This window comes from Gouania willdenowi, unplaced genomic scaffold, assembly GCF_900634775.1.
Source record: "Gouania willdenowi unplaced genomic scaffold, fGouWil2.1 scaffold_30_arrow_ctg1, whole genome shotgun sequence".
Lineage (NCBI taxonomy): Eukaryota > Metazoa > Chordata > Actinopteri > Blenniiformes > Gobiesocidae > Gouania > Gouania willdenowi.
Genome location: NW_021145071.1, coordinates 14,238 through 41,801, shown reverse-complemented (window position 1 = coordinate 41,801; position 27,564 = coordinate 14,238). Strand labels below are relative to the sequence as shown.

Sequence of the window (27,564 nt, the reverse complement as noted above, 5' to 3'; positions counted from 1 at the left end):
GGTATTAGAAGTCTAATTATTTAGTCAATAGAAAATCATTGATCAATATGTGTCAACAGATATTTTAGCGATAAGGTTTTTTGTTGTTGTTTTTTAAAAAATATATCTATAAAGAAGAAAAGTGGGTTTTCTAAAAATAATTCAGGAAAAGGTTTTGTAATGAATATAGCTGCTGAAAAATTATTTTGGCACAAAACTACCAGTGAAACTTTCATGATTTTGAAGCCAATAAGAAATCATATTGAGTCAAAAGGCTACTATAAATATTGTTGTTTGATTCTGTACTTCAGGTATTTGAGATGGTGGATCTTAATGTCTAAACATGAACAAAACACTCTTATGAGGCCACTATGTAAAGTCTTGATTTGTGAGTTAATATGTTCTGTGAAGTCCCTATTGAGATGAATACAACAAACATCTTCACTGAATACAGATTACTCTTGAGTAAGTTTGGAGACCAGAGAATGTAATTCCACACCACAACAATCCATCAGAATATAAGAACGTTTTCTGCTCAAAATCTGATCCTTCCAAGTACTTTGAGAGGCACCCTGTTTAGAAATGATCATGTAAATTACTGGCAGCAGTGTCTCCAGCAATTTGTTTACCTCCCATTATTTTGCTGTAAAATGAATACATTTTCATTACTGTGATAACAATAATGTACTGCTCTATGTTGTGTAGTGGGAGTGAGGGTATCTTATGCAGGGTAATAATCACAGGGTAACTCATGTATTGAGCTTGATGTTCAGACTAAACATTAAGGTCATAGCAGCAGCTTCTGTTAAAAAATATCCCACTGCAAACTTTCTTCCATTTATAAGTAACATCAGCATTAAAACTACCTACATACTGTAACTACAAAAAAGTTTACAAGTGGGGTTTTTGTTTTGCTCAATATTATGTGGATTATGTTATGTATGCAAAAAGTGCCCATATAGGTAATTATAACCAACCATTCGCCTATGGAGCATTTTGGGTAAAATGTTGATATATATATATATATATATATATATATATATATATATACACATTAATTTTGATCTAGGTATTAATTTTTTTAGAGAAATAAGTGCAATTTTACAATTATTTTTGCATCAGTTAATTTCACACTACCATGATTTTTAAACTACTGAGTCTGAAATAAAGGATGATGATGATGAATAAAAAAAATCACATTAATAATCTAATCCCTGACGACAGCCCAAAATGGAATAACAATCTAATCAAACACAAATACTTGCTACATTATGTAGGTCTCTCAGACAAAACCTGTATAAAGGCTAAAGGAAGTAAATATATATAAATATTAGTGATGCACCGAAATTATAATTCTTAGAACATTTAAGAAAGCAGTTTAAACTGAAATGGGAATTTTTGACTACTTCATTTTGGAGGTCAGATGATGAACAAGAACAGGTTAGTGGACAGAAGGTCCAGCAGAACAGAGTAGAGAGATAGACCATCAGAGTGTCCCAGACTAGTTGAGCCGTGAACCACAGATCAGGAACTGCCATCATCATCCCATTCCTCTCTCAAACACTCCCTCTATGTCTGCTTCTTCCCTTGTGTGTTTGCTCCTGTACTCCTTCTGGCTTTTGTCTTGCAGGTCCGTGGGATCCTCAGTGTGGAGTTACAGAGTCTCAACAACTCTGTCTCCACCCTTTCCTCTGCACACACCCAACACAGCATAACGTGGATGGCTGTTCATCATAGGAATGGGATCCACACAAGGTTCCTGCTGCTTAACAGAAGGTTTTCCTTGCCGCCATGATGAATTCATGTTGGGTGTGGGATACATATGTATGTGTATATACGTATATATGCATATGTGTGTATCCATAAAATGAAGAGTCCATCCTTAAGACTGCTCTACTGTAAAGTGTCTTGAGATACCATTGGTCATGATTTGGCGCTATACAAATAAAAGATTGATTGATTGATTGATTGATCAGCTTCACGAAACCTGAAACAGAGCAGAGAGAGAAGGGCGAGGAGAAGACCCTATACAGTGGTGCAAAAAAGTATTTAGTCAGCCACCAATTGTGCAAGTTCTCCCACTTAAAAAGATGAGAGAGGTCTGTTTTTATCATAGGTATACCTCAACTATGAGAGACAAAATGAGTAAAAAAATCCAGAAAATCACATTGATTGATTGATTTTAATGAATTCATTGTTAAATCCCTCAGTAAAATAAGTATTTGGTCAGTCCATCCAACCCAAACAGTTTCACCATTACCCCAGAGGACCCCACGGCCCCTCCCTCTGGGTAAACACATCTACACAGAACCAAAATCAAAATGATCCAGTAAGATATGTTATGTTGTTGGTTGATACAATCTGAATGAAGGATATTTTTTCTGTTTTTCGTTTGGGTTAAAGGAAACCAAAAACAAAAAAAAACGGATTTCAAAATAAAGTTCGAAATTAGTTTCTGTTCGTTTCCTTTTCTTGTTTTACCGTAATTGTTTAAGACATGAATAAGGACCGTCACGTGACCAGGAAGTAAAAGTAAAAGCGTCAAAATAAAAGCCCAAGGAAGGAAGGAAGGAAGATAGATGGCTAGATAGATATAAATAATTAGATAGACAATTAAATAGATATATAAATAATTTGATAGATAATTTATTAGATGATAGATAGATAGATATAGCCATAAATAATTAGATAAATATATATATAGCACTTATAAGGTTACAAGGTGCTTTACAGAGTGCAAAGACAAAACAAGATTTAAAACATAGAGAGAGTAAAAAATGTTCAATAAAATGCACATCAAAAAACATTGGTAGAATATATAAAAATGAATAAATAAATACATTCAGAGTTAATTTTTAAGCAAGGATTTACAATCTAGTATAGTGAGTTTGAGTTCCAGAGCTTAGAGGCTCTGAGAGCTAAAGCACAAGATATATAGATACTGTATATACAGTATACAGACAGACAGACACATACATACTGTACATACTTACAAGTTATTTTATGTGAGAAAAGACACATTTAAATGGATGCTTGTGGTGATTTTAGACGTTATTTCTGGAGCTGTAGTTACTCGTTGATGCCACCAGAGAAAGTATCACCTGAAGTGAGCGCTAGTTGTGGTAACTTTGCGTTTAGGTGTTTATGATTTAGCATTTGTATTAATTCCAAATATTAACTGTAGGTAACCCGTAATCATTGGAATTAATACAAATGCTATATCATAAACACAAATATAATGTATGTATCAATGTGTGTAGTTAGCAATAATTCTGTGATGTCAAAATGTACTAAAATGCTTCTCTTAGATCTTTTCTCTTGTTGATGTTGCTATTGTATGTTTGTAATAATAATTGTTTATGATTTAGGTGCCTATAAGCTTTCTTGCCTCAGCCTACTCCTTTGGAGCTTTAATTTCTAAGTTTAAAAGAGACATTGATGTGATTTGTTGTTTTTGTGGAACCCACCCAGAAACAGTGCAACACCACTTCTGGTCCTGCTCACACTCAAGGACTTTATAGAAAGACTTCAGTCAATTTATTCATTGTCCATCTTTACAAAGACTTTCCACTGAAATAGAAGGATATTGTCTTGTGTTTTTATTGTTTAATATTCTAAAGAAAATCCTTGCTTTTTAATAAACCTCTTGATTATTTGGGCAAAATATTACATCTGCAAGTTACATCTACATCAATAAATGATATAAATCTCATTAAGAAATGCAAAAATAAAAAGGCTCAGAAAACCATTTACATCAGTTTCTAAAATGTTTGATTGTATGTGAACCCCCTGGAACTCTTTTTGTGTATTTGTATGTCCTTGTATACTGTTGTATACTGTTTGTTTGCAAAATAAAAAATAAGAAAATTCACCAAGAATGAATATATTTTTTATATACTGTATGTATATAGAAAAAAGCCATGAAGGCAAATGAACTGATTTTTTATTTTATTGTTTTACAGAACCATGCTTGTGGATGTGCATAAGGTGTAAATGGTTTACATCAGGTACTGTTTCTTTCTGTAATCCTGTATCTTGTAGGACTTGCTGTATCCTGCGTTTGGTTATTGGTCACTGTATAAAACCTACATTTCCCCCAAATGTTGTCTACATGTGGCCTGTCGGCACTTCTTGCATAAATAATCCACATATTATCAAGCCAAAACAAAACCTCAACTTGTATTTTTTTAGCGTTGGATGGTAGATTTTATACTGACTTGGTAGGATATAGATGTGTGGTTGGTGAATTTAAAGATGAATGGTTGCCATTTTACAGTATTACCTAGTAGTACATACAGTATGTTTTGACTAATCAAATGTTTTGAATGTTATCCTGATGTTGAAATCAGAGGTGTTGCAAACTGAGTTAATTTTGCAATTATAAGTTTGAGATGTATCTTTAAGAAGGGGAGATGTAATGTATAAATGCAGTTTGGTACTGTCACTTTATGGGACACTCGCGCAAGGCATTCTGGGATGCCTGGAAGCCATGTTTTGTCGGTCTTGACTTGGGAGTAAAGAAGTAAATAACACAAAAAGTCACCACTCCTCTCGTCTCATCTTTTATGTCTAGTAAGCTAGAAAACAGACATTACAGTCAGGTTCTTCAAAGCTCTGAGCATTCTTAAGTGACAACAGAAACAATGTCAGTTTCCTCAGCAACATCATCTGGAGACGTTTCCCAGTCCCCTTCAGTGTCTGTGATAGTCTGTTCAGCAGTAATGTCCTTTCTCTTTGCATCCAGCATTTGATTCACATGTCTTTTTACACATGCACCTTGTACATTTACTAAATATGTAACAGGACCCTAAACATCTGTTATCACACCATCCAGCCACTAATCTCCTCCCCTGTAGTTTTTTTACAAGCACAGCTTGACCCACAGAGAAAGACCTGAGTTTCCTCCCACTGTCTGACTGCTGGGAAATCCCCACTACTGGAAAAACTGATGACCTTCTGGTTTCACTAAGGACAACCTAGTACGGACCCTTTCGTTTCAGAAAAAGCTCTGCTGGTGTTTTCTTGGTGGTTCAATGTATGTTCCTGTAACTAAACAAGAAGTGAGCAACACAATGCTGCAATGACATGCCACCAATCGCCCTGTTTTTTGCCAAAGACTTTTTGAAGTTTTGGACCAGGCATTCTGCCAAACCATTTGAGGCGGGGTGATAAGCTGGAGCTTTAATGTGTTTGACTGCATTTAGCTCAAGAAATGATTCAAATTTCCCTGAAGTAAACTGAAGACCATTATCCGTTACAACCTGTTTTGGTAACCCATAGGAGGCAAAAAGGTTTCTCAAACCTCAGTGGTTTTGTTAGCTGTGGTAGTCTGCATGTGGCCAGTGATCATATGCATCCATAACAACTAGAAACATTTCCTTTTTCACCTCTGCAAAATCCAGGTGTATTCTCTCCCATGGACCTGGAGCCCATTTCCATGTATGTACATGTGCTGTAGCAGGCATGCTATGTTGCTGTTTACAGATATCACATACATTCACCTCACTTTTATTGTCCTCATCAAGTGTTGACCACCAAAACAAACTTTTGGAGAAAGATTTCATTTTTACCATACCCCAATGGCTGTCATGTAACTCCGATTTGTCCGGAACGACCACCCGGAATCCCCAGAGAACACAGTCATCTTCTAATGTGAGGTCAAACGTCCTTTTCAGTAATGGTTTGTGGTCTGTTATCAAAGTAAACTTAAGACCAAACAAATACTCGTGAAACTTCATCACTCCAATAACTAAACCTAATGCTTCTTTTTCTATCTGAGAATAGTTCTTTTCTGCTTTTGTCAGCATCCTAGAAGCAAAGGCTAAAGGTTTCTCATTACCGTCAAGCATTTTGTGTGATATAACAGCACCTACCCCCACACTGGTGAAGCATCGCAAGTTAGTATGAGCGGTAGGTCTGGGTTGTAATGTACAAGAACATTGTTAGAAAGTAGTTGCTTCTTAGCATCCTCAAAAGATTTCTGGCGTGACTCTGACCACTCCCACTTAACATATTTCTACAATAACCCTGTCATAGGAGGCAGCAGGGTTGAGAGATTAGGAATGAACTTCACGTAGTAACTCAACAGAGATAGAAAAGACTTCAGTTGAGTAGTATTAGTAGGAACGGCTGCTTTAGCAAGAGCCTCACATTTAGCTTGCATGGGGTGTATTCTCTCTGCATCAATCAATCAATCAATCAATCAATCTTTATTTGTATAGCGCCAAATCATAACCAATGGTATCTCAAGACACTTTACAGTAGAGCAGTCTTAAGGACGGACTCTTCATTTTATGGATACACACATGTGCATATATACGTATATACACATACATATGTATCCCAATGACATGCCCCAAATAAGACACATTGTGCTGAAAGAAATAACTTTTTTCTTTCTTAACCCGAAGGTTGTAGTTGTTAAGCTGTTTTTCTCTATCTAGCCCTGTGAATAAAACGTCATCTAAGTAACACCATCGAGGCCCTGAAGGACTTGATCCATAAGTTTTTGAAATATTGCAGGTGCACTTGCTACACCGTAAGGAAGTCTGTTTACTTTATACAGTCCCTTGTGTGTGTTTATGGTCAAGTAGTGTTGAGAGCTCTCCTCTAGCTCCACTTGTTGATAAGCTTGTGAGAGATCAAGTTTAGTGAATTTCACACCTCCAGCTAGTTTTGTGAAAAGATCCTGTGGTTTTGGAATTGGGTACTGATCTACCTCGAACCATGGGTTAATGGATACTTTATAGTCCCCACAGATCCATCTAACTTTGGAATGTTTACAGTAGGTGCAGCCCATTCACTATAGTTAACAGGTGTAATCACTCCATCAGCTTCCATTTTGTTTAGCTGAGCTTCTACGGCCTCCAGAAGTGCATAAGGCACTGAGCGAGGTTTGCAAAACTTAGGAATGGTCCCTGATACCACATGGAGCTTAGCTTTGAAACCTGTCACCTTTCCGAAGCTTGGCTGAAACACACCTGGTATCTCTCAGTTAACTCCTCCAAACTCTCAAGTTCTACTTTGTTTACAGAGGACCAATCCAGTTTCAGCCCCCTGATCCAGTCTCTCCCAGTAATGCTGGACCATCTCCTTCCACCACTAACACATTAAGTGTTCGACCGATTCCATTGCACTTTACATTTACCGAAATGCTTCCTCTCAGTCTAAGTGAATGCTTGCTGTAGGTTTTCAACACACAGTTTGTAGGCATTAGTTTTAGCTTCTTAAACCTACGTTTGTACAGTTTCTCAGAGATTACAGACACAGCAGCTCCTGTGTCTGCTTCCATTTTTAGTCGTTTCTCGTTGATTCTCACATATAAATAGTAAGGTTTTTCAATCTGTACATCACTTTCAGAGCAGGAGTCCTTACCTCTAGTCTCTAATGAAAACAGTTGAACATCTCTGATATTACCTGTCCGGTACTCTGTAACACAGCCCGGTGCTGGTGTTGAGTGAGTCTTTGCTGTCCCTGCGTTCTGGCATTTTGGCCGCACGGCCCGAGTTGCAGGCTCTGTGGGCGGTGAGTCGACCTCCTTCTGTGGATCCTCATTAGAGGTGTGCTCCTCCACCGGCGTTGCAGGTACTTTACTCCAATCATGGTCCCTCCCTTGAGCGGAAGCGTCCAGGTGCTTGGTCCATTTGGTCTGTCTATCGTTTCTTCCTTCAGGTCGGGAACGGCAGGCCTTGGCAATGTGCCCTCTTTTCTTACAGGCGTGGCATTCCGCGTCTTTTTATACGACATTCATCTGGTTTGTGCCCTTTTTCAGCACATCGATAACAAGGTTTCCTGTCTGCGTTTTTCTTCGGCGTGGCTGCCAAAGTAATGGCGTTACTCCTGAACGACTTTTGTGCCAACTGTTGTGTATTTTGTTTATTCACTTCATGTGCCAGTCCCATATCATACGCTGCTGCCAGTGTTAAAGCTTTTGTGTGGGCGTCATTCAACATGTGGTCACGCAGTTCTGCACTTTGAACCCCACATACAAATCTATCTCTGAGAGCATCGTCTAAAAATGTCCCAAATTTGCATGTGGATGCCAGCTTCCATAAACTAGCCATGTACTCACTTAAGAACTCACCTTCTTGCTGGTTCCTGGAGTTAAACTTGTATCTTTCTGCAATGAAGTTTGTCTTCGGCACAAAATGTGCATGAAACAAATCAATTAACTCCAACAGTTTTTTTCTCTGACAATTAAAATGGCGCACACAAGTCCATAAGCAGATTGTGGTTCCATCTGCCCACAAATGTCAGGAATACTGCCTTTGACTTTTCACCACCAAACATCAGCCCGTTTTCCAACAAAGAACTGCTCCAACTTTTCTAAATAAGCTTCAAATCCTTCTTCGCTTTCATCGAAGTGAAAATCCTCACTTTTCCCTAATGCCGCCATAACCAACATGCTTTCTCCCTTCTCAACGGAGTTTTACTTCCAATATAAAACTCTTTTCATCCGTAAAAGATAAATCCCATCCTCGTCTGATGATGATTCTGTATCTTTTTATTCAGACAACACCACACACAGGCTGCAGCATTCTTCCTCTATAAACGGCTGCACAACTCCCAATACAGCTTTTTTTGCCCCTACAGGTGGAACAGATAACACAGCACTCTATACTTGTATAGGCATTCTTATGCTTCTTTTAAGATTAACACCCTTTCTGATTTAAACACCACACATACCCTCTTCTTTATTGTGTAGGTGGTGTATTTGAATGTGTTTCAAACACGATCAATGTACAAGTGCTCCATCTAATGGAATTTGTTGTCGTTTCACATTTTCACTGCGTTTTCTCCTAAACTTCCCATTTCCTCCCATAGCCCATACTGCCTTTTTCAGTTCTGCCTGTATTTCCTCTTTTTTCTTTATTGTTTATTCCTATGTTCACTTCCCCAGTAAGTGCAAGATTGTGTTATTGTGCCTTTGTATTCTGATTTAAAATGTAGAAGAAGAAGAAGAGAAAAAAAGAAAGAAATAAAAAGAGAAAAGAAAGAAAGTGAAAAAGATAGAAAGAAAGAGAAAAAAGAGAGACAGTGAAAAAAGAAAGAGAAGAAAGACAGAAAGAAAAAAAACAGAAAGAAAGAGAAAGAAAGAAATAGGGCCTTCACACCCCTTCTTCTGGTGCTGGGGTCCTTCTAAGAAGTGTGCCGTTGTTAAAGGGGTCCTATCTGTGGGGGTCCTATCTGTGGGGGTCCTATCTGTGGGGGTCCTATCTGTGGGGGCCCTATCTGTGGGGGCCCTATCTGTGGGGGTCCTATCGGGGGTCCTATCTGTGCTGGCCCTATCTGTGGGGGTCCTATCTGTGGGGGTCCTATCTGTGGGGGCCCTATCTGTGGGGGCCCTATCTGTGGGGGTCCTATCTGTGGGGGCCCTATCTGTGGGGGCCTGTCAGCTAAAGCTGTGACCTGTAGATGGCATCCTGCTACAATCAGCAGCAGACACGCGAGGCTTCCCGCAGCCAATCACAGCTCTGCGTTTCAATCAAGTTTGTGTGTTTTTCTGCCGTCAGTGTTTGACTTCCATCCGGGAGAAAGCTCTTGTTTTCCCGCTAGCTGGATATGTGGATGTGGAGGTAGCCGTGAGCGGCAGCAGCCCGCGGCTCACACCGAGCTTTGAGCAGCTCTGAGCGCGGAGGAAGATGTTGTTGTGGCGGTCCTCCATCGCCCTGATCCTGGGCTTGGTGTGGTACTGGTCGGACTGTGGTCGCACTCTGTCCCAGTACGTGGCTTACTTCGTCCTCTGGCTGTTCTCTCCGCTCCTGTTTGGAAACAGCGGCCGAGAAAGTGCCACTCAAACCGAAGAGGAGTCAGAGGAAAGCCCGCTGCAGGTGGTGTTCACTGTTCCTTCACTTCTTTTTCCTGTTTCCCTCACACACATCTATAAAAGTGAAGTTACACTTCATTTAATTGATTTGTTACAGTCGAAGGTACAAACGATGAATTCATGTGGTATTATTAGTTGTACACCACACATGATTTCTTACAGATGTATTATTTTAGTGTTGCATTTAAAAACTAATCTAATTTTCCTGCTGTTTTTGCTCAAATGCCTGAGCAGTGATGTGTTGAATACCTGACAAATGTATAAGTCATTGTTTGTAGCCTGAAGGGCTTTTCCCTGGAAACCTACATTCATTTATATTTTTTTGTTGAAAAACACTTCCTAACTTTACCAATTTGACCCTGTTGCATTTTGGGAAATCTTCCATGTATTTGCAGCAGCATGCAGATGAAGGGCTGGATCAGAATGATGGACAAACTGAAGCTGAACTCCTGGAGACTCAGTATCCACATGTGAAGAAGTCTCTGCAGCAAGGTGAAGCTCTTTATTCGTGTCTGTCTGTGCAGGATGTTTTACATGTGGTTTCCTTATAAATGTTTTGTCAGCAGCTTTTTTTTTGTTTTTTTTTGTTTTCTGCTCTGTTTGGACTTGACACAGTTGAAAAGGACAGTTAGATTTAGACACAGCTGCTGCCAAAGTTCATATTATCATGAGGAGGGGCCTTAAGGAAGAAAATGTGAAAAACAGCCTCCGTGCATGGCGTGTCATCAATCTTTGACATGTTTCAAACAGGAAGTAGCCTATATTGAGGTTTTGGTCTGCAGCACAGTTTATCATGTTTACTTAGTATTAGATTTGCAGGGCTGATTTAAAGTGCCGCTCATCTTTTTGTAAATTACTTTTTAACTGTAGTTAGTAGTTAGTAGTGAACTTCCAGGTATCTGATCTAAGCAGAAGTGTATATATATATCTGTGTATGTATATATATATTTGGGCAATATGGACCAAAACTCTAATCTCAATATTTTTTCTCAAAATAGCAATATACTATATAAATCTCAATATTTTTAACTAAATAAAGTCTTACCAGAGAGACAATTCTGGGTTAAATGTGCTGATTAAAATGCCACACAAGCACATTTATTAACAAACAGCTGCACAATGTGTCACTTTTGGCTTTTTCTCCTCTAAAGGCGGCACACGCTGTGATTTTATTTATTTATTTATTTTAAATCATTGAACTCAGCGATCCAGCTTAAATGAATGTGCGCAGCTTACGATTCATGTTCTCACACTATACGGACCGACACTGTGACACGATCTGACTGCTCATACTGTACATCCATACACGACACTTATTAAGACATGTTAACTACCGAGTACACAGTGTTTATACACACTGATTTAAAAGTTTAAAAATCACTGGAGGGTTACAGCCAGCTTGTGTGTAGAATGGATGGGTGAAGCATGTACTCATCCTCAGTGATTAGCATGTTGAGTGCTATATAAATCAAGTCCATTTACCACCATGTAGTGCATTTCAGATTGTGTATTAAACTACACAGTCATGGCCCATTTAATGGCCCCTGTGCATTCAAAAGAGCTGAATCACTACAACTGGGAATGTTACAACTTTCAATCAGAATAGGACTCGGAGTAATTGGAGGTCCTGGTTATTTCCGATGAATCCCAGTACTCTACCATCACATGAAGGTCAAGGGCAATGATTCATCTGACCATTTTTTTAATCAATTCATTCTAAGAGAAATCACACATTTGTACAGAAGAATTGAAAGAAATAAACTCACATGACCTTTTAGATAGGCATTACTTCTATATAGGCATAATAAGAAATATTGCTCAAATAAACAACTACAGTGTTTAAACAGTGCCTTTATATCCAAATTCAGATTTTAAAAAAAAGCGCCCCCCCCCCCCTCCCAAGTTCAACAATAACATTTCATATTTTAGTATTTAAAATACTACGATTTTGTGCCACCATCCTATGGCACAAAAGACGGTTTAACCTCACATCCAATGTTTAATGAGTCTGAAGCAAAATAAAAGAACATTACTGTAATTTGTAAGTATTATTGCTATTCGTTTTTTTAATATTATATTGTATTATTTTAATATTATTTTTTATAGTATTAATTATCATATTAATTATGCAATTTATTTTCATTTTTCTATTTCTGCTTTCAGTGATTTTCATATATCAACATATAAAGCATATTAATTTTGAAATGCTTAAAACTACAAGAAGGTACAATACTGGTGATTGTATGTTTCCACTCATGGTCACTTTAGTTTGATATGCAATTAAACTGAAAAGCTATGGTTTTAGACCCATATCTGCAGCTTAATTAAGAATAAGTGTTTTGCAAAGATAAATAATAACACTGACCTGTGGTTATTTTTTGATAAATCTGCCGTTTAATGGGTCCTCCAGTCGAGCTGCTGCTGGACTAAGTGCTGCTATGAAATGCTAAAACTGCTCTGCAATAAAACCACTGCACAGTGCAATCTTTTTTTGCCAAATTTTGAAGTGGGGCAGTGGTGTTCCATTAAAATCATTCTGGCGAGCAGAGTGCAGTGTGTTAAAGAGCAAAAACCAGACCCAGTGGTCTAAAAGACGATTCATTGACTCTCATAAATACGACGCTTCGACTCATTTTCTGAATCGATTTTGTTGGTTTAATTCTACGAATCATTTCTGGCCTAATCCAAATTAACCCATTGTCAAGGAGGCCGTCTTGCTACTGATCTGCTTATGTCTGAGAGCTGGATACTGCAGCTCAACTTTATAGCTTGTCAATGGCCTCTCATCCAGGTATCAACAGGGTTGGTTTTTGCATTAAAGGTGTAAATTGTTATGCAAGTCATTACAATGTAGTGGCTAGTCCTTGTATGGATTTGTTTTATCATAAAGTGGCAAGTCAATGTCCTACACACTGCAATGCAGTAAAAACGTCAAGTCATCGTCACATTGCACAATTTCTGCCATCACTAAAGAACAAAGATAACAAATGCTCTGAGAGTCTTCATGCAGTCGTACACAGAAAACTCCAATAGAGACTTCAATAATCGGAGTGGAATTGGGAAATTGGACTGAATAACCTCTATGAACAACTCCCTTTGTTTACTTCAGAGGAAAGATGTGAGGTGCTGCATTTTTTTTTGTCAGCCACCAACTGTGCAAGTTCTCCAACCTAAAAAGATGAGAGGCCTGTAATTTTCATCATAGGTGTACCTCAACTATGAGAGACAAAATGAATTAAAAAAATCCAGAAAATCACATTTGTAGGATTTTTAATGAATTTATTTGCAAATTATGGTGGAAAATAACTATTTGCTCAATAACAAAAGTTCATCTCAATACTTTAATGTACCCTTTGTTGACAATGACAGACGTCAAACGTTTTCTGTAAGTCTTCACAAGGTTTTCACACACTGTTACTGGTATTTTGGCCCATTCCTCCATGCAGATCTCCTCCAGAGCAGTGATGTTTTGGGGCTGTTGCAACACGTACTTTGAACTGCCTCCAAAGATTTTCTATGAGGATCATTGTCATGCTGAAAGACCCAGCCACATTTCATCTTCAATGCCCTTGCTGATGGAAGGAGGTTTTCACTCAAAATCTCACGATACATGGCACCATTCATTTTTTCCTTTACACCAGGGGTCTCAAACTCAAATTACCTGGGGGCCACAGTAGGCAGAGTCTGGGTGAGGCTGGGCCACATCAGGTATTCCACAAAAAAACTTTAAAAAATTTAAATCTTCATAAACGTCATTACTAACGGTTCTTTAAAAGTAGGGTAGGCAATTTTTGAAAGCTAGCATGATTTTGAATGAAGCCTCCCCGATGGCTCCGCCTTTACCCCCGCCGCCCCTCTCCTCTGTGCTCCGTCTCACTCACATGCATGCTCACAGCTGCTGGAGAAGAGGAGCTCAGCTCATCGCTTGTATTGTGTAGAAACTTCGTTGTCTCATGTCTCTTTCAGCAGTAAGTAAACAATAAACTTTCCATTATATATGTTAAAAACGTGACCAAAAACTCTGTTTTAACTCTGTTAGCGGTGGCGTGCTTTCAGTGTGAGGAAGCTGCTGTGAGGAAGAAATAGCCTGTGCTCATCACCAACCTTTCTCTCACTGCAGGCTTTGAACATGACATGATGTCGGCTAATTGCTGTCGCTCTCCTAATAAAGTTTTTTTTTTTTTTTAAAGCAATAAAGTTAAAGTCACGTGTTTAGCCAACCAGACACACGGAGAACGTCCTTTTCGCTTTTTCTTCCGGCAACAACAAGGCGGATAATGAACCACTCGGCAGCAATTGCTTTTCTTTTTGCACTCAATGTTCATGTATTTTGTGATGACATGAACATCATGACATTTGTAGATGGTAGAAAGTACCGCGATAGAGAGTGGAAAAAAGGCGATCGCCAGTGGGGCGTTTACTATCTGTCGGGACAGTGGGACATTAGCCGATATAAACCGTGAGAATGAGACCTCTACTTTACATGGATCAGTTGTCCTGGTCCCTTTGCAGAGAAACAGCCCCAAAGCATGATGTTACCACCCCCATGCTTTACACTAGGTATGGTGTTTTCTCCTCCAAACACGATGAGTTGAGTTTTTACCAAAAAGTTCTATTTTTTTTTTTATATCTGACCATATGACATTCGCCCAATCCTCTTCTGGATCATCCAAATGCTCTCTAGCAAACTTCAAACTTCAGGCCCGGACATGTACTGTCTTAAGCAGGGGGGCACTTCTGGTACTGCAGGATTTGAGTCGCTGGCGGCCTAGTGTGTTACTGATGTTAGCCTTTGTTTGATTTACCGATTAATTCATTAAAAATCCTACAATGTGATTTTCTGGATCTTTTTTTTTTTTTTTTGCGGTATATCTATAATGAAAATTACAGGCCTCTCTCATCTTTTTAAGTGGGAGAACTTGCACAATTGGTGGCTGACTAAATACTTTTTTGCCCCACTGTATGTTTTATTTGCTCAATAAAACAAACCCACTCTTTCGTACATCTACAAATAATTGTGAGATTGGCACACACATGTTAATAATACTAACTTTGAGTTGTTTAATCCATGCACATGCAAGCTCCTTCTCTCCACCCCGCCCATCTCAAAGCCAAAGCTAGCTTGCAGGCCAACACGAGGAAAGTTGTTGCTAGTGGTCTTGAAACATGGCAGGAGAAACGCAGCAAAAACACTTGGTAAACAAATGTCAAGTCAAATTCTCTTCTATGGGAACACTTTGGATTTGATGGTGAAGACTTAGAGCAAAGACACATCAAGTGCAAGAAGTGTTTTGTTTTGTGCAAAAGTAAACATACTTTTAATGTTTGAAGGATTTTATTTATGTTTAAAGAATATATTTTGTTTTTTTTGTACAAGAAATAAATACATTTTTGGTTGACAAATCAGTTGAATAATCGTGATTTAAAATGACTAAAATAATCATGATTATTATTATTTTTTTATAATCGAGCAGCCCTAATTCAAGGTAATAGTCCTGTCATTGTGTGTGGATGTGGACCCAAATGCAGAGACAGGTGGAGGCAGCAGGCAAGGATAACGTTGGTAATAATAGTCCATTTTAATTCTCAAACAACAAAAATTCAAACCAGGGAGTAGGGGAACAAAACGCAGCAGGACTCGAGGAGGGTAACATTGATGACGAACCAGCGATCATTCTATGTCCAAGCACTCAGCTAAATAGTGGAGGAGGCCTGATTTGGAATGGGCCACACCTGGGTGTAAAACATGAGGCAGTTAATTACTCGCAACCCAAACACACTGACATCACTGGGAGGTGGAGACACGAACAGGAAGGTCTGGAACACAAAGACAACAGTTAACACAGGAGGCCAGAATCGAAAACATTAAACAAAGACTCTCAGAAAACCTAAAGGAGAACCACAAGAGCTAAACACAAACAATAACAGATCCTAACAAGTCCACTGTTTTGTCCAAATGCTCTGTCACGTTGTCACAAACCCTCTCATTCTTATAAGGTAGGACGAGCCAGGATTATAAGAAGAAGTTTCCACGATGTGACGATGTGACCAACTCGCCCGTTTAGAGCTGACTTTTTACAAAATGTAGAATAACAAGAAAGGAAGGAAACATAACTTTTTCAACTTTGGGCCTCTGAATGAGGCTAAAAGAATGTATATCACTCTCGCAAAACCATTATAAAGTCATTTTTTTCATAATACTGATATAGTATACATTCGGGTATTTCTCGCGTACTCAATCTTTTCATACTATCTAATGTAAATGCACTACATACTAATTTTGACGTCAGACTTAGTATGAGTAGTACGTTAGTATGCCAATATGTCCAAGGGCATGAATTACTAGATCCATGTCCTGTAGTCTCACAAGACCTGCAGCACTAGTTTGGATAAGTGGCAGAGTCCTGGTGGTAGTATCAAGTTAGCCGCTGCGTGGCTTTTCTGACTAATGCGCATGGGAGAATAGACCCCTCTGAGAAGCAAAGTCTGTTCGTGGTTCCCAATCTTTTTTGTCCAGAGTACCCCCTTCGCTTTTTGTCAAATAATGTGCACCCCCTTTTCATATCATAAGTACCCTCTCCATAATTTCATATGCGTTTTCATGTGTGTTACAGCTGGCTCTCCTGAACCCCTAAATGGCCACGTTTACATGAGGGCTTTAATTCCTTTTAATTCAGAACAAAAGTTAAATCCTCTTTAAACTGACCTTGTGAACACTTAATTCTGAATTAAAATATAATTCTGAATTAAACTTAAATCCCAATTAGGTGGCTGATGCATTCCGATTTTAATTCTGAATTAAATGCATCTCGAACATTGGTTGCCTAAGGGTTAATCTACAAATTCAAAACAATGAGTGGAATTTAGTTAAACTACAACTTTTATGTGATTACTTAAATACTTATAGTAAGTAAATACAGTGTCTTTTTTAAAAACATAGCTAATTATTTTTTCCTATCGTCAGAAGTGTGATAAAACTGTATAAAACTGTGTAAAATAATCCTGTTTCAATGAATTACAAGAAAATATAGTATTTTATTAAGGAATTTTACTGTTACTGTTGAATTTGTAAATAAAAAAGTCCAAAAAGGAACTAGGAACATTTCCTTATTATTTCAAAATGAATTGTTACATCTATCTTATGTGAACATGTGCACTGGATTCTTAAATTACATTATTTTCTATAAGCTCTGATCTTCAGAAGTCATTCACTGGTAAAATAGAAAGGGCAAAGCTTGGATTTCATCAGGCAGGGATGAAAGCTGCTGCTGTCAGAGTAGGTGAGTGTGCTTGTTCCTGTGTGACTCCTGTTGTGATTGCTGCCCACAGTGTTTGAGTGTGCATACGCTCAGCTGGTCCTGCCTTGGTACGACGCCCCTGAGCCGTGCGAGGAGCAGCCGCTGCACCAGGCACTCAGCAGAGAGGTCGACTTTGTCATCAGCCGCATCATTGAAAGAGCCAAAGACTTTGATGTCTGCCAGGCTGTCGTCGGCTCCATCCGGATTTTGACTCAACACTTGCATAATGCAAAGCAGTCGGACAGGTGAATGTTGATGCTTTTTCTCTGATATAATCTGATGTGATGGTGTTGCCTCAGTTACACTTTGCACTCAGTACCTGGCCCCTACCTATCATGTGTAAATCATTTTCTTTTATTGCACTATGAGTGCAGTCATGGTTGTTTTTAAGGCCCATAGTATAATGAATAGGAAGGTCTTACATCCATTTAGAGATAAAACCGAGCACTTGAGCTGATAAACTTTCAGTTATTGGATGGGCTTCACTTTCTGTTTCAGAGAGCAGTTGTTCAGCTCCAGAGCAGAGGAGGTTTCTGTTCTCAGAGCGTTCTCTGATGCTCTGGTACGTAACCTGTTTCCCAAATCCCTGTGGGGTCAAGAAGTCAGCCGCTGTGCCTTAAGTGAGATCATTGCTGTAAAGGGTAAGGAAGCCTTTGCTTATCTCACTGCAACTGTTTTTCATGAGGACCAGACCTCACATGACCTCATAAAAAGTGTGACTTGTCTGTAATAAAGTCAGTGTCCATGTGCAGCGTAGACGCAAATGCTAGTTTCCATGACAATTATTGGCCTGTTCTCCTATGGCAGGGGTCACCAACCTTTCTGAAACTGAGTTTGTATAGTATTGTATAGTTTGAAGGGCTACCAGTTAGAAAAGCGCTTCTTAAATACCAAATGTTCACAGTTTCATTTTAAGATGAAGATGATAAACATTGCTTACCATTTTAACTTACAGCTAGCCTTTCTTAAGTTTCAACATGCAACACTTTATATTTTAATTTATGCAATTGTTTCATTTTCATTACATTTCATAGCAAATGATCATCTTATTTTCCTAGCTACTAACAAACAACTTTTAACTAATTGTATAACATAACATTTGTAAAATGTAACAATTGTCGTATTTTACAGAAATACACTTTGCGTTTAAAAAAAATGTAATCTTATATATCATATTACATATAACATACCACAACCCATACACCAAATTTGTAACACTTAAAAAGATTTATCGTAATGTTTCAGTGAAAACACACACTTATAGATGTTAATTTAATACTAAATCTTTATCAGCAGTATTTAACTCTACTAAGTACTAAATACATCTGTCATTATGTATTTATCTTTGTGTTTCAATCCTGGAAAGTAAATCACATTTTTGATGGAGCTCATTGGTAACTAGAGCCCCTGAGAGCCCCTCACATAGTCCATGCGAGCTACCTGGGGCCCACAGGCACCGTGTTGGTGACCCCTGTCCTATGGGGTATGTTTGTTTTTGTTAGATGTCTGAGAGTCTCTAGAAAAATGCTCTGACAACGTTTCATATTCTTTTGGCGCTTGTTTCCTGTCCAGAGCTAAAAGTGTCTGGAGAAAGTTCTGGTAACTTTTCATATAACTCATTTTTATTAAGTTATATACAATATATATTAGTAAGTTACGATTATAATGACAGAGCTTTTCCTCCAATGAATTACAATTGAAAACACAATTATTATTTTCCCTTAAAACTAAATTATAATTACATTCTCAATTACAATTAATCACAATTACTGAGCCTTAAATAACTATCTCCATAAAACGCGACTTTCCTCTTGTCTGTTAACAACTCTAATGATAACGGGTCCGTTTGACCCATTACAGTAAATCAGTTGTAAAATACAAAATAGAATATTATCTTACATTTCATTTGTTTTTCATTTCTTGTTTACCTTGTTAGGCTTCCTTATCCATCAAAATATTTTTTCCTATCAGTATACCCCTCAATTTGATTTATTTATTTATTTTTTAAGATAAAAAAATTATACTCAAGCAAACTGAAATGTAGTGGGAGAACTGGATATGAAACATATTTTATTGACTGTTAACTACGTATGTGTGAAACATTGAACTGTAACATGGTTCCACAGTTTTGCTTTTTAATTAAATTTCAGTTTTTAGAGACTTTTCATGCCAATTAAAATTACAGTGAATTATCTTAACTAAATTACAATTCAATTATGATCAGTGTTTGGAATAATGGCGTTTAAAATAACGGCGTTATGTAACGGTGTTTGTTTTTCAGTAACGGGGTAATCTAACTAATTACTTACTTATGCCGTTACAACGCCGTTATTGTTACTGAACGTTAAATGTGGTGCGTTACATGCATTGATTAAATAAACTGTGATCCGAAAGCATCCCCGGCTTCTTCCTCAGCTGTTGTGAGGAGGTGGGTTATAAACAAGGTGAGCGATTATGATTGGCTAAGGCGGCGTCATGTTCCATGGTAGCCAATCAGAGCCAGTGTTTTTACTCATGTGACAACACACACAAACACACACACTACAGATTTGATGACGCAGCAGAGATGGCGAGCGTTGAGCATCCGATGAAAAGTTGTCGACATCCGTTGTAAACAACTCAAATTTAATGAAGCACCTCACAATGACACACATCTAAAAAATCTGAATTCTTTGACATATAGCAACTTTTTTTTTTTTTTTAACAGTAATGCAAATAGTCACTTTCCTTATTAATGAGTTACTTTTATTATAGAGTATTTCTGTCATGAGTCTGCTTAGTTAGTTATGGTTTACCTCCTTATTCACTCCCTGTTCCTTGGTTTTGCCTGTTCCTGTCCATGTTTTCCTGCCTGCCCAGTTTTCCTGCTCTCCACAGCTGCTCCTCATTCCCTCGTCAGGTTGGAGGAGGATATATATACTCCCTCTGTTCTGTCAGTCTCTTGCTAGATGGTCAACCCGTTAAGAGAGACTTCAAGCTCCTAGAAAGATTGAGAATTCTTGAGTTTGATTATAAAAGTGGGGAATTGAGAGTTTTGATTCCTGAGTTTTGATTATTAAAGTGGGGTATTGAGAGTTCCTGAGTTTGATTATTAAAGTGGGGAATTGAGAGTTCCTGATTTTGATTATTAAGTGTGGAATCTGAGTTCTTTATTAAAAAACAAATCCGAGTGGGGAATATTTCAGTTATCTTCCTTGTTCTGGGTGGGGCCCGTTTATCTAATCTTATTTTGATATTTCAGTATCTGTCTAGTCCTTCCTGCGTTGCATTTGAGTTCTTCTGTATACCTGTGATAATTTCAGTTCCTAATGCAGTTACTTTTTGGAACAAGTAGTGAGTAACTATAACTAATTACTTTTTTAAAGTAACGTTCCCAACACTGATTATGATTACAACAGCAACAGATGTTTTCAATTATAGTAACAATTATAATTATGCCACAATTGTAATTAATTATCAATTACACGATTGCAATTATAATTGACCACAACCGTGGTTCTTACAATAGTGAAAGCAGATCACCTCCAATGCTACATGTTGGGTTTAGTGTTGTTTTGTTTGTGTAGTTTACTTTGTGGAAAAAGGGGAGAGTTCGTACTAAAGGGAGGAATCCTTGGTATCCGGAGAACACCCCCAAGAAAATGCAAACTCTATTTAAAGTAACAGCTGTTTTTCTTCTTCCACCTCCAGTAGTACCAGTAGCAGTACCAGGGCCAAGTATCCAACAGTCAGTATCCATGGCCTTAAGTATGGAAAACTTGTGAATGACGACTGCTAAACACATTCACACACCACAGTGGATGATAATTAACCTCGTGTGTGTGTGTGTAGTTTCCAGGACAGCTGATGGAGCAGATAGCTGAGCTCAAGCACAGACGGAGTCATCTGAAGGAGCTGACCGAGGTGAAACAATTGCTGGAGCTCGCTGACAAGGAGTTGTCAGAGCTGCGGACGGAGCAAATCAAAAGGTCTGTTATTGCAAGAAACATACAACTTAAATATTAGGGATGCACAGTTTTGGATTTTTGGCCAAGATCAGATATGCCAATATTCTACAAGGTAGATTACAAGATTACAATTTCATTTAGCAGACGAGTTTATCCAAAGTGATGTACAACACAAACGGTAGGGTTAAAGGTCCAGTAATATGGTATTTTTCACCATCTCAAATTGTTCTAAGAACCCCAACAACATAGTATTTGAGGTTTATTTTCACAACCTCGTCTGTTTTTCAGATTTTTGGTCCTCTGAAAAGTCACTTTCATGGCCGCTCCTAAGAACTGGCCGTTTTGGGGCCTTTGTGCATATACATGAGTAGTGTCTGAGGTTCCTTTTAGGGTCTCTAGCAGGCACAATTTGGACTCAGGAATGGTGCACACATATGGACTCGACGGGACCAGACCTAGCTGCTGATTCCCCGTTCAGTCCGATCCAAGCACTTTTGGAAAAAAACTGGAGACCAAATTTTCAACAAATGGAACTTAATTTATTTTTCACCAAGGCATCTGTATAAAATAAAAGATTTGTCAAAATGTAATTTTTTTTTTTTTTTTTTAAATACATAAAATTAACACCAATGACTTCAATTCAAAATAAAAGTACATTCTCAGGCTCTAAGTATAGCTAAATTTCTGAACTATAAAACTGAGATGACAACCAGCATTCAGTGGTGTTTTGGTGCGGTGCATTATGTTAATCTGGTTGGTTGCCTATGATGTGATGCATTTGGTTTTTGTCTGGTCATTTCATTTTTTGTAGTTTCACAATGTCCGTTGATCATTTAAAAAACGTAAAAAAAATAATTTACTCAGTAATGATTGGGTGTAGAAGTTAAACATTGCTTTACTTCTTTTAAAACGTACTTAACTACAAGTAAAATACTGATTTAGAAATATACTCATCACAGTTAATGGTAATTAACGTGTGTGTGTGTGTCTGCTTCATTGTGAGCTTTTTCACTGAGGAGCTTCTCCAGTCTGCAGAGACAAGCAGGTTACTTAATGCAGATAAAATGAATGTGCAAAAGATGAACAAGATGGTGTGTAATAATCACAAGCTTTTCAATTTGAATTTATGCTTGAAAGAAGATTGTTACGACCGGCTCTAGGCCGCAACAAATAAGGGGGACGCGACACAGGAAAAGGGTGCAAAGAAGTACATTTAATAATAAAGTAACAGGTATACAAAAACTAAATAAAATACAAACTCAAATGTACAAAACCAAAGGCTGGAGAACGTGGTCACCAGACCACAGGCATGCAGGCAGGTAGAGAGAGCGAGAGACACACAAGGAGCACAGCTCCCAGCTGATATCAGCAGCTGGGCCAGGTGCTGGATCCTGAACAGAAAGAGGAGGCGGCAGACAAGGCAGACAAGATGGGCCGCCCACAGGCCAGGCACATCACACACACCCCCCCCACAAGAAAGGGGCCCCAGGATAGTGGTGCACCTTTAGTTTACACCCCCGGGACATCGGGGTTCCCACCGTGCCGTCCCGGCGTAGCTTGCACGGTGGGTTGAAGTCACACGCGTCCGGTGACATCAATGAGCCCTGGAGAGGGCATCCGCCACCAGGTTCTCCCGGCCCCGTATGTGACGAATCTCCAGTTGATACGCCTGGAGGTGCAGAGCCCAGCGCATCAGTCGTTGGTTGGGAGACTGGAGACTGCTGAGGAACGTCAGGGGGTTGTGATCTGTAAAAACAGTTATGGGCCCAGATCCCACATACACCCTGAAAAAGTGCAATGCCCACAGCTAAATGCTTTTTAGCCACTTCCTGAGCTGTATACAACCTGTATCTAAACCCATTCACAAAATCAATCAAATTACTTGGAGGATCTGATTCACTCCAATTATCTTTCAACAGTGCCAAAGGGCCACGAACTTTATGGCTAAACACAAGGTCATTAGGACTAAACCCTGTGCTCTCCTGGACCACTTCCCGTGCTGCTAACAACATCCAGGGCAGGGCTTCTTCCCAGTCTCCTCGCATCTGGACACAAAAAGAACGCAACATTGATTTTAGAGTCTGATGAAACCTTTCCAAAGCACCTTGACTCTGTGCATGATAAGCAGAGGAAAGGTTGTGAGTTATTTTTAATTGCTTCAACACTTGTGCAAACATCTTTGAGCAAAAATTGGATCCCCGATCAGTTTGGACGATACAAGGAAAACCAAATACAGAAATGAAATGACAATGCACGCACTACATTCTTTGTCGTAATACTGCGCAAAGGAAACGCAGCCGGATAACGTGTACTTTGACACATCACAGTCAACAAATACTGTACACCAGACCTAGCTGGCGGCAATGGACCAACGCAGTCTATAATCAAATGTTCAAATGGCTGTCCTATTGCTGGAATAGGATTCAATGGAGCCGATTGCAAAGTCTGATTTGGCTTACTAGTCAACTGACATGTGTGACAGGACTTACAGTAAACAGACACATCTCTCTTCAAGCGAGGCCAAAAGAAATACCTCAACACTCGATCATAGGTTTTCCGGATCCCAAGATGGACTGGTCGTGAGATATTTGTAACACAGTATCACGAAACTTTAAAGGCACCACAACCTGGTACACAGGATCACCTCCAAAGCCATCCATCTGAAGTGTCCACTTCCTCATCAATGCTCCTTCACGCAGGAAGTAACAGCAAGGACGATCTGCAACTTCAGATGAACAACAAACCAAATCAAAAAGCTCACTTAAGGTGACGTCAGACTTCTGCTCTTTCACCAGATCATCGTGTGTCACCGACCAGGGAATAACAGACACTGTGACATCACAGTTAGACACCCCAACCATTTCATTACTTTTAGCTTCCAATAGTTTTGAACGTGTAACTACACAGGTACTAAACACGTCAGGAAACTGCCTCTCATTTTCATCAGGTTCATTACATACCACAGGAGCACTGGACACTTGGACTGGAGGAGGAACATCAGCCCACCTGCAATATCATTGCCCAATATCATCGTAACGCCATCTACTGGCAACGCTGGACGGACACCTATGGACACTTCAGCCTGGAAGAAATCACAGTCCAGTACCATTTTATGTTGAGGCACATTTAGGACACTTAAACCCATTCCCACAACAGGAATTTCAGCGCCCGTAAAGGTTTTTTCTGAAAACTGTAACACAGATGCAACAATAAATGAATCAACTGCCCCTGTGACGCGCAGAATCTTAACCCGCACACGCTCATCACTGCCGACCAAGGAGACATACCCCCTGTAATGAACGGTAGGAAAAACTTTAACTCTGGCTCCACCACTGTAGGAACCATAACAGACACTGCACACATGACCGGTTTACGATCAGGTGACTTCTGCTCGAAACAAGCCTTCAACATATAACAATCATTCTTCCAATGCCCATGTTTGTGACAATAATTACAAACTTTCTCAGCGTCACGTGAAAACCGGCCACTTCCAATCTCTCCTGGTGGTTTTGAAAAATTAGACCCATTTTCACGAGAACCAAAACTACTTCTATTGCCCATTGAATGTGTCAGATAATAATCATCCGCTAATGCAGCTGCCTCCATAACAGTTACAGAGTTTCTAAACTGCTCCAGCAACATAAGCTCCTTCAAATCCTCTAGAGTTTTAACACCAGCTGACGAACACCAGCTCTCTAAATGTACCACCAAATCACGTCCAAACTCCAAATGTGACTTATCTCCACGTTTCCAACCTCGAAAACGTTGTCTGTAAGCCTCCGGTACAAGCTCATATGCTTTCAGTACTGCAGCTTTAACATCCAAATATGTAGTACCATCAGCACCACTCAAACCTGATATCGTTTGCTGCGCTTTACCTACCAAAACACACTGTAGCATCAGCACACGCATAGCCTCAGACCAACCACGAGCCTCTGCTAAATGCTCAAACAGGGCAAAAAACGTTTCAGGATCCCTCTCATTAAACTGAGGAACAAACTTCAAATCACACAGCTCATCCTTTGTGTGTTCCCCAGATCTAGAAGCACTCTGAACCTCTTGTCTCCTCAAATCCAGTTTCTGCCGCTCCAAATCCAGCTTAGCAATTTCCAAACCCTGCTTCATTTTCTCCTTCTCATGTTCTGCCTATAGTTTCAACAAAAGTAGCTCTTTCTGCTGCTCAAATGTCAAACCAGTTGCAACCACAGGTGAGACTAAACCTACCTCATGCTCCTCTATCTTACAAATGTTCATTTCAAACAACTTTTCCTTTAAATTATTTTTTATGATACCTTTCATTTTTTTAGTATCACCCAAATCAATCTCATAATACTCTGTTATACTAATTAACTGCTTTTTAGTGCAGAGATCCTGTCACGATGGGCTTTTATTTTGGAGGGCAGGCAGGAGATCGTGGACTCCCTTCCAGCAGCTTTCTCCTGCTGATTGGCCTCCAGCTGCAATGGATTAGCTGAGTATAAATGTGGAGGCTTGGGGTCACTTCAGTGCTGGGACATTGCTACTTGCTGTTGCTTCTTGCTGTGACTTTGGTTCTTGGTTTTACTTTTGTTGTTTTTCTTGGGTGCCTCCCTGGACTGACCATGCCTTTGAGAACAATAAATACTGGTATGATGCACCTGAGCTCCGCCTCCGTCCCTGCATTTGGGTCTGCACCCACACACGCCCGTGACAGATCCAGACCATCTACACATGGTGCCTCAACAAAATCCTCCACCATTTCATCCATAACTAACAAACTCAAAAAGACCCCAGAAGCTTAAATGTTAATTTACAAATACACAGATACAAAGCTGAGGAAATCCCGCTAAACTACCTAGTCCAAAAACTTACTAACTCAACCCTAGTCTTTGGGAAGTGTGGCGGTGGGTTCTTATGCGCCAGATACCGTCGGTACACAGGACCACCAAACTGGCAACCAAGCGTAACTGCGGCACGCTCCCGAGCCGATGTAGGGAAGGGAAGAAAATGGAAGCTGCGACCCACTCTTAACTTCCACACTAAACACAGAAATGCAGTGAAACCCCTGTTGGGAAACACCGCTAAACCTAAAAGGGATTCCCCACCTTTAAACTTTCCGTGCAACTTAAAAAAAAACACACTTACCTTCTGGGTCTTTAACAACAGCTTCAGCTGACCAAATCCTCCCACATGTCCCCCACAAAGCGCGCACTGCTATCCAAATAACAAAATGACTTCACAGGGAATTCCCACTGAACACGTCACACCAAGACGCCAGGACCAGCTCACTCTCAAAATGGCGCACAGCCAACAAACAAACTAGAGCTAATACTGCGACAAAAGCGCTCCCAAAACCGGTTTAAACAAAAACGCGGCTACTTGTTACGACCGGCTCTAGGCCGCAACAAATAAGGGGGACGTGACACAGGAAAAGGGTGCAAAGAAGTACATTTAATAATAAAGTAACAGGTATACAAAAACTAAATAAAATACAAACTCAAATGTGCAAAACTAAAGGCTGGAGAACGTGGCCACCAGACCACAGGCATGCAGGCAGGTAGAGAGAGAGAGGCACAAGGAGCACAGCTCCCAGCTGATATCAGCAGCTGCTGATTACAAGGGGCTGGGCCAGGTGCTGGATCCTGAACAGAAAGAGGAGGCGGCAGACAAGGCAGACAAGATGGGCCGCCCACAGGCCAGGCACATCATGCAAGAAAAGATCACTTGCTGTGATGACTTGTGTGGAGCTCTGATTTAAAGTTGAACTTTGGTGTCCTGCAGGAAAATCAGAAGCTCACTGCAGTGGTAGATATGTTGGTAAAAGCTAGGTCATGTGTTTAACATGGAAGCTAATCAATATTATTAATGTTTGTCATCAATCATTCAGCTGAAAAGCCTACAGGAAGAAAATGAGAAGAACCAGACCTGCCTACGCGATATCTTCACAAACCTGGAAACACTTGGGGTTGATATTTGTTTTCCAATATTTCTGATAATTACTGATACACTTATCAGTAATGCTGTTCCATGCTGTGGCTGAGTCTGTTTGTTCCATCAGCGTTGGATTGAACAGGTTGAGTTAGAGCAGCAGCGAAAGGATGAGATCATTCATCAGGTAGGAACACAGGGAGTGACCTAACTATGACTCCTTAGTAATTACAACTCATCTTAACATTCACATTGAAATATTTGCCTTTGTTTGTGATAGAAAACTTTGCAGTTAAATCATTTTGAGATCGCCATTGGAAAGTACACCAACATCATTGAGGTAATTATATCTGCATGTTTGTAATTTTAACTTTTTTGCCAAAATAATTCAACCAGTGGGACTGAAATACACACCTGAATACTATACAGTGCAGGTGAGCTTTCATCGACTCCTGATGTTTAATGTAAGGGAATCGTCTATATATGTATTATGGACACAAACAAACAAATAAACATTCAATGGCACATTTATTCACATTTTATTTGAATAAAGTCCAACCAACACTTAAGTTTAAATGAACAAGATGTTAACCTTTTCTGCTCTCCT

General features: G+C 39.4%; 1 protein-coding gene across 3 annotated transcripts; it reads left to right on the top strand.

Moving 5' to 3' along the window:
- The first annotated feature begins 9,479 nt into the window (after window positions 1-9,479).
- Window positions 9,480-27,033, top strand: LOC114459411 (uncharacterized). 3 transcript variants are annotated; one of them, XM_028441668.1, is made up of 7 exons: window positions 9,480-9,809; window positions 10,204-10,297; window positions 17,135-17,348; window positions 17,602-17,744; window positions 20,794-20,850; window positions 20,935-21,071; window positions 26,917-27,033. In XM_028441668.1, the coding sequence occupies exons 1-6, from the start codon at window positions 9,621-9,623 to the stop codon at window positions 20,964-20,966; spliced, it is 729 nt and encodes a 242-aa protein (XP_028297469.1). In that variant the 5' UTR covers window positions 9,480-9,620; the 3' UTR covers window positions 20,967-21,071; window positions 26,917-27,033. The 3 variants fall into 3 exon arrangements, with proteins under 3 accessions (XP_028297469.1, XP_028297470.1, XP_028297468.1); XM_028441669.1 differs by having other exon boundaries at window positions 10,201-10,297; window positions 20,794-20,830; XM_028441667.1 differs by having other exon boundaries at window positions 10,201-10,297.
- The last annotated feature ends 531 nt before the right edge of the window (window positions 27,034-27,564 follow it).

Coding starts and splice junctions, on each gene's coding strand:
- LOC114459411 (XM_028441667.1), top strand. CDS start 9,621: ATGTTGTTGTGGCGGTCCTCCATCGCCCTGATCCTGGGCTTGGTGTGG. Junction 17,745..20,793: donor TGAGATCATTGCTGTAAAGG/GTAAGGAAGCCT, acceptor TTCCACCTCCAG/TAGTACCAGTAGCAGTACCA. Junction 20,851..20,934: donor GTCAGTATCCATGGCCTTAA/GTATGGAAAACT, acceptor GTGTGTGTGTAG/TTTCCAGGACAGCTGATGGA.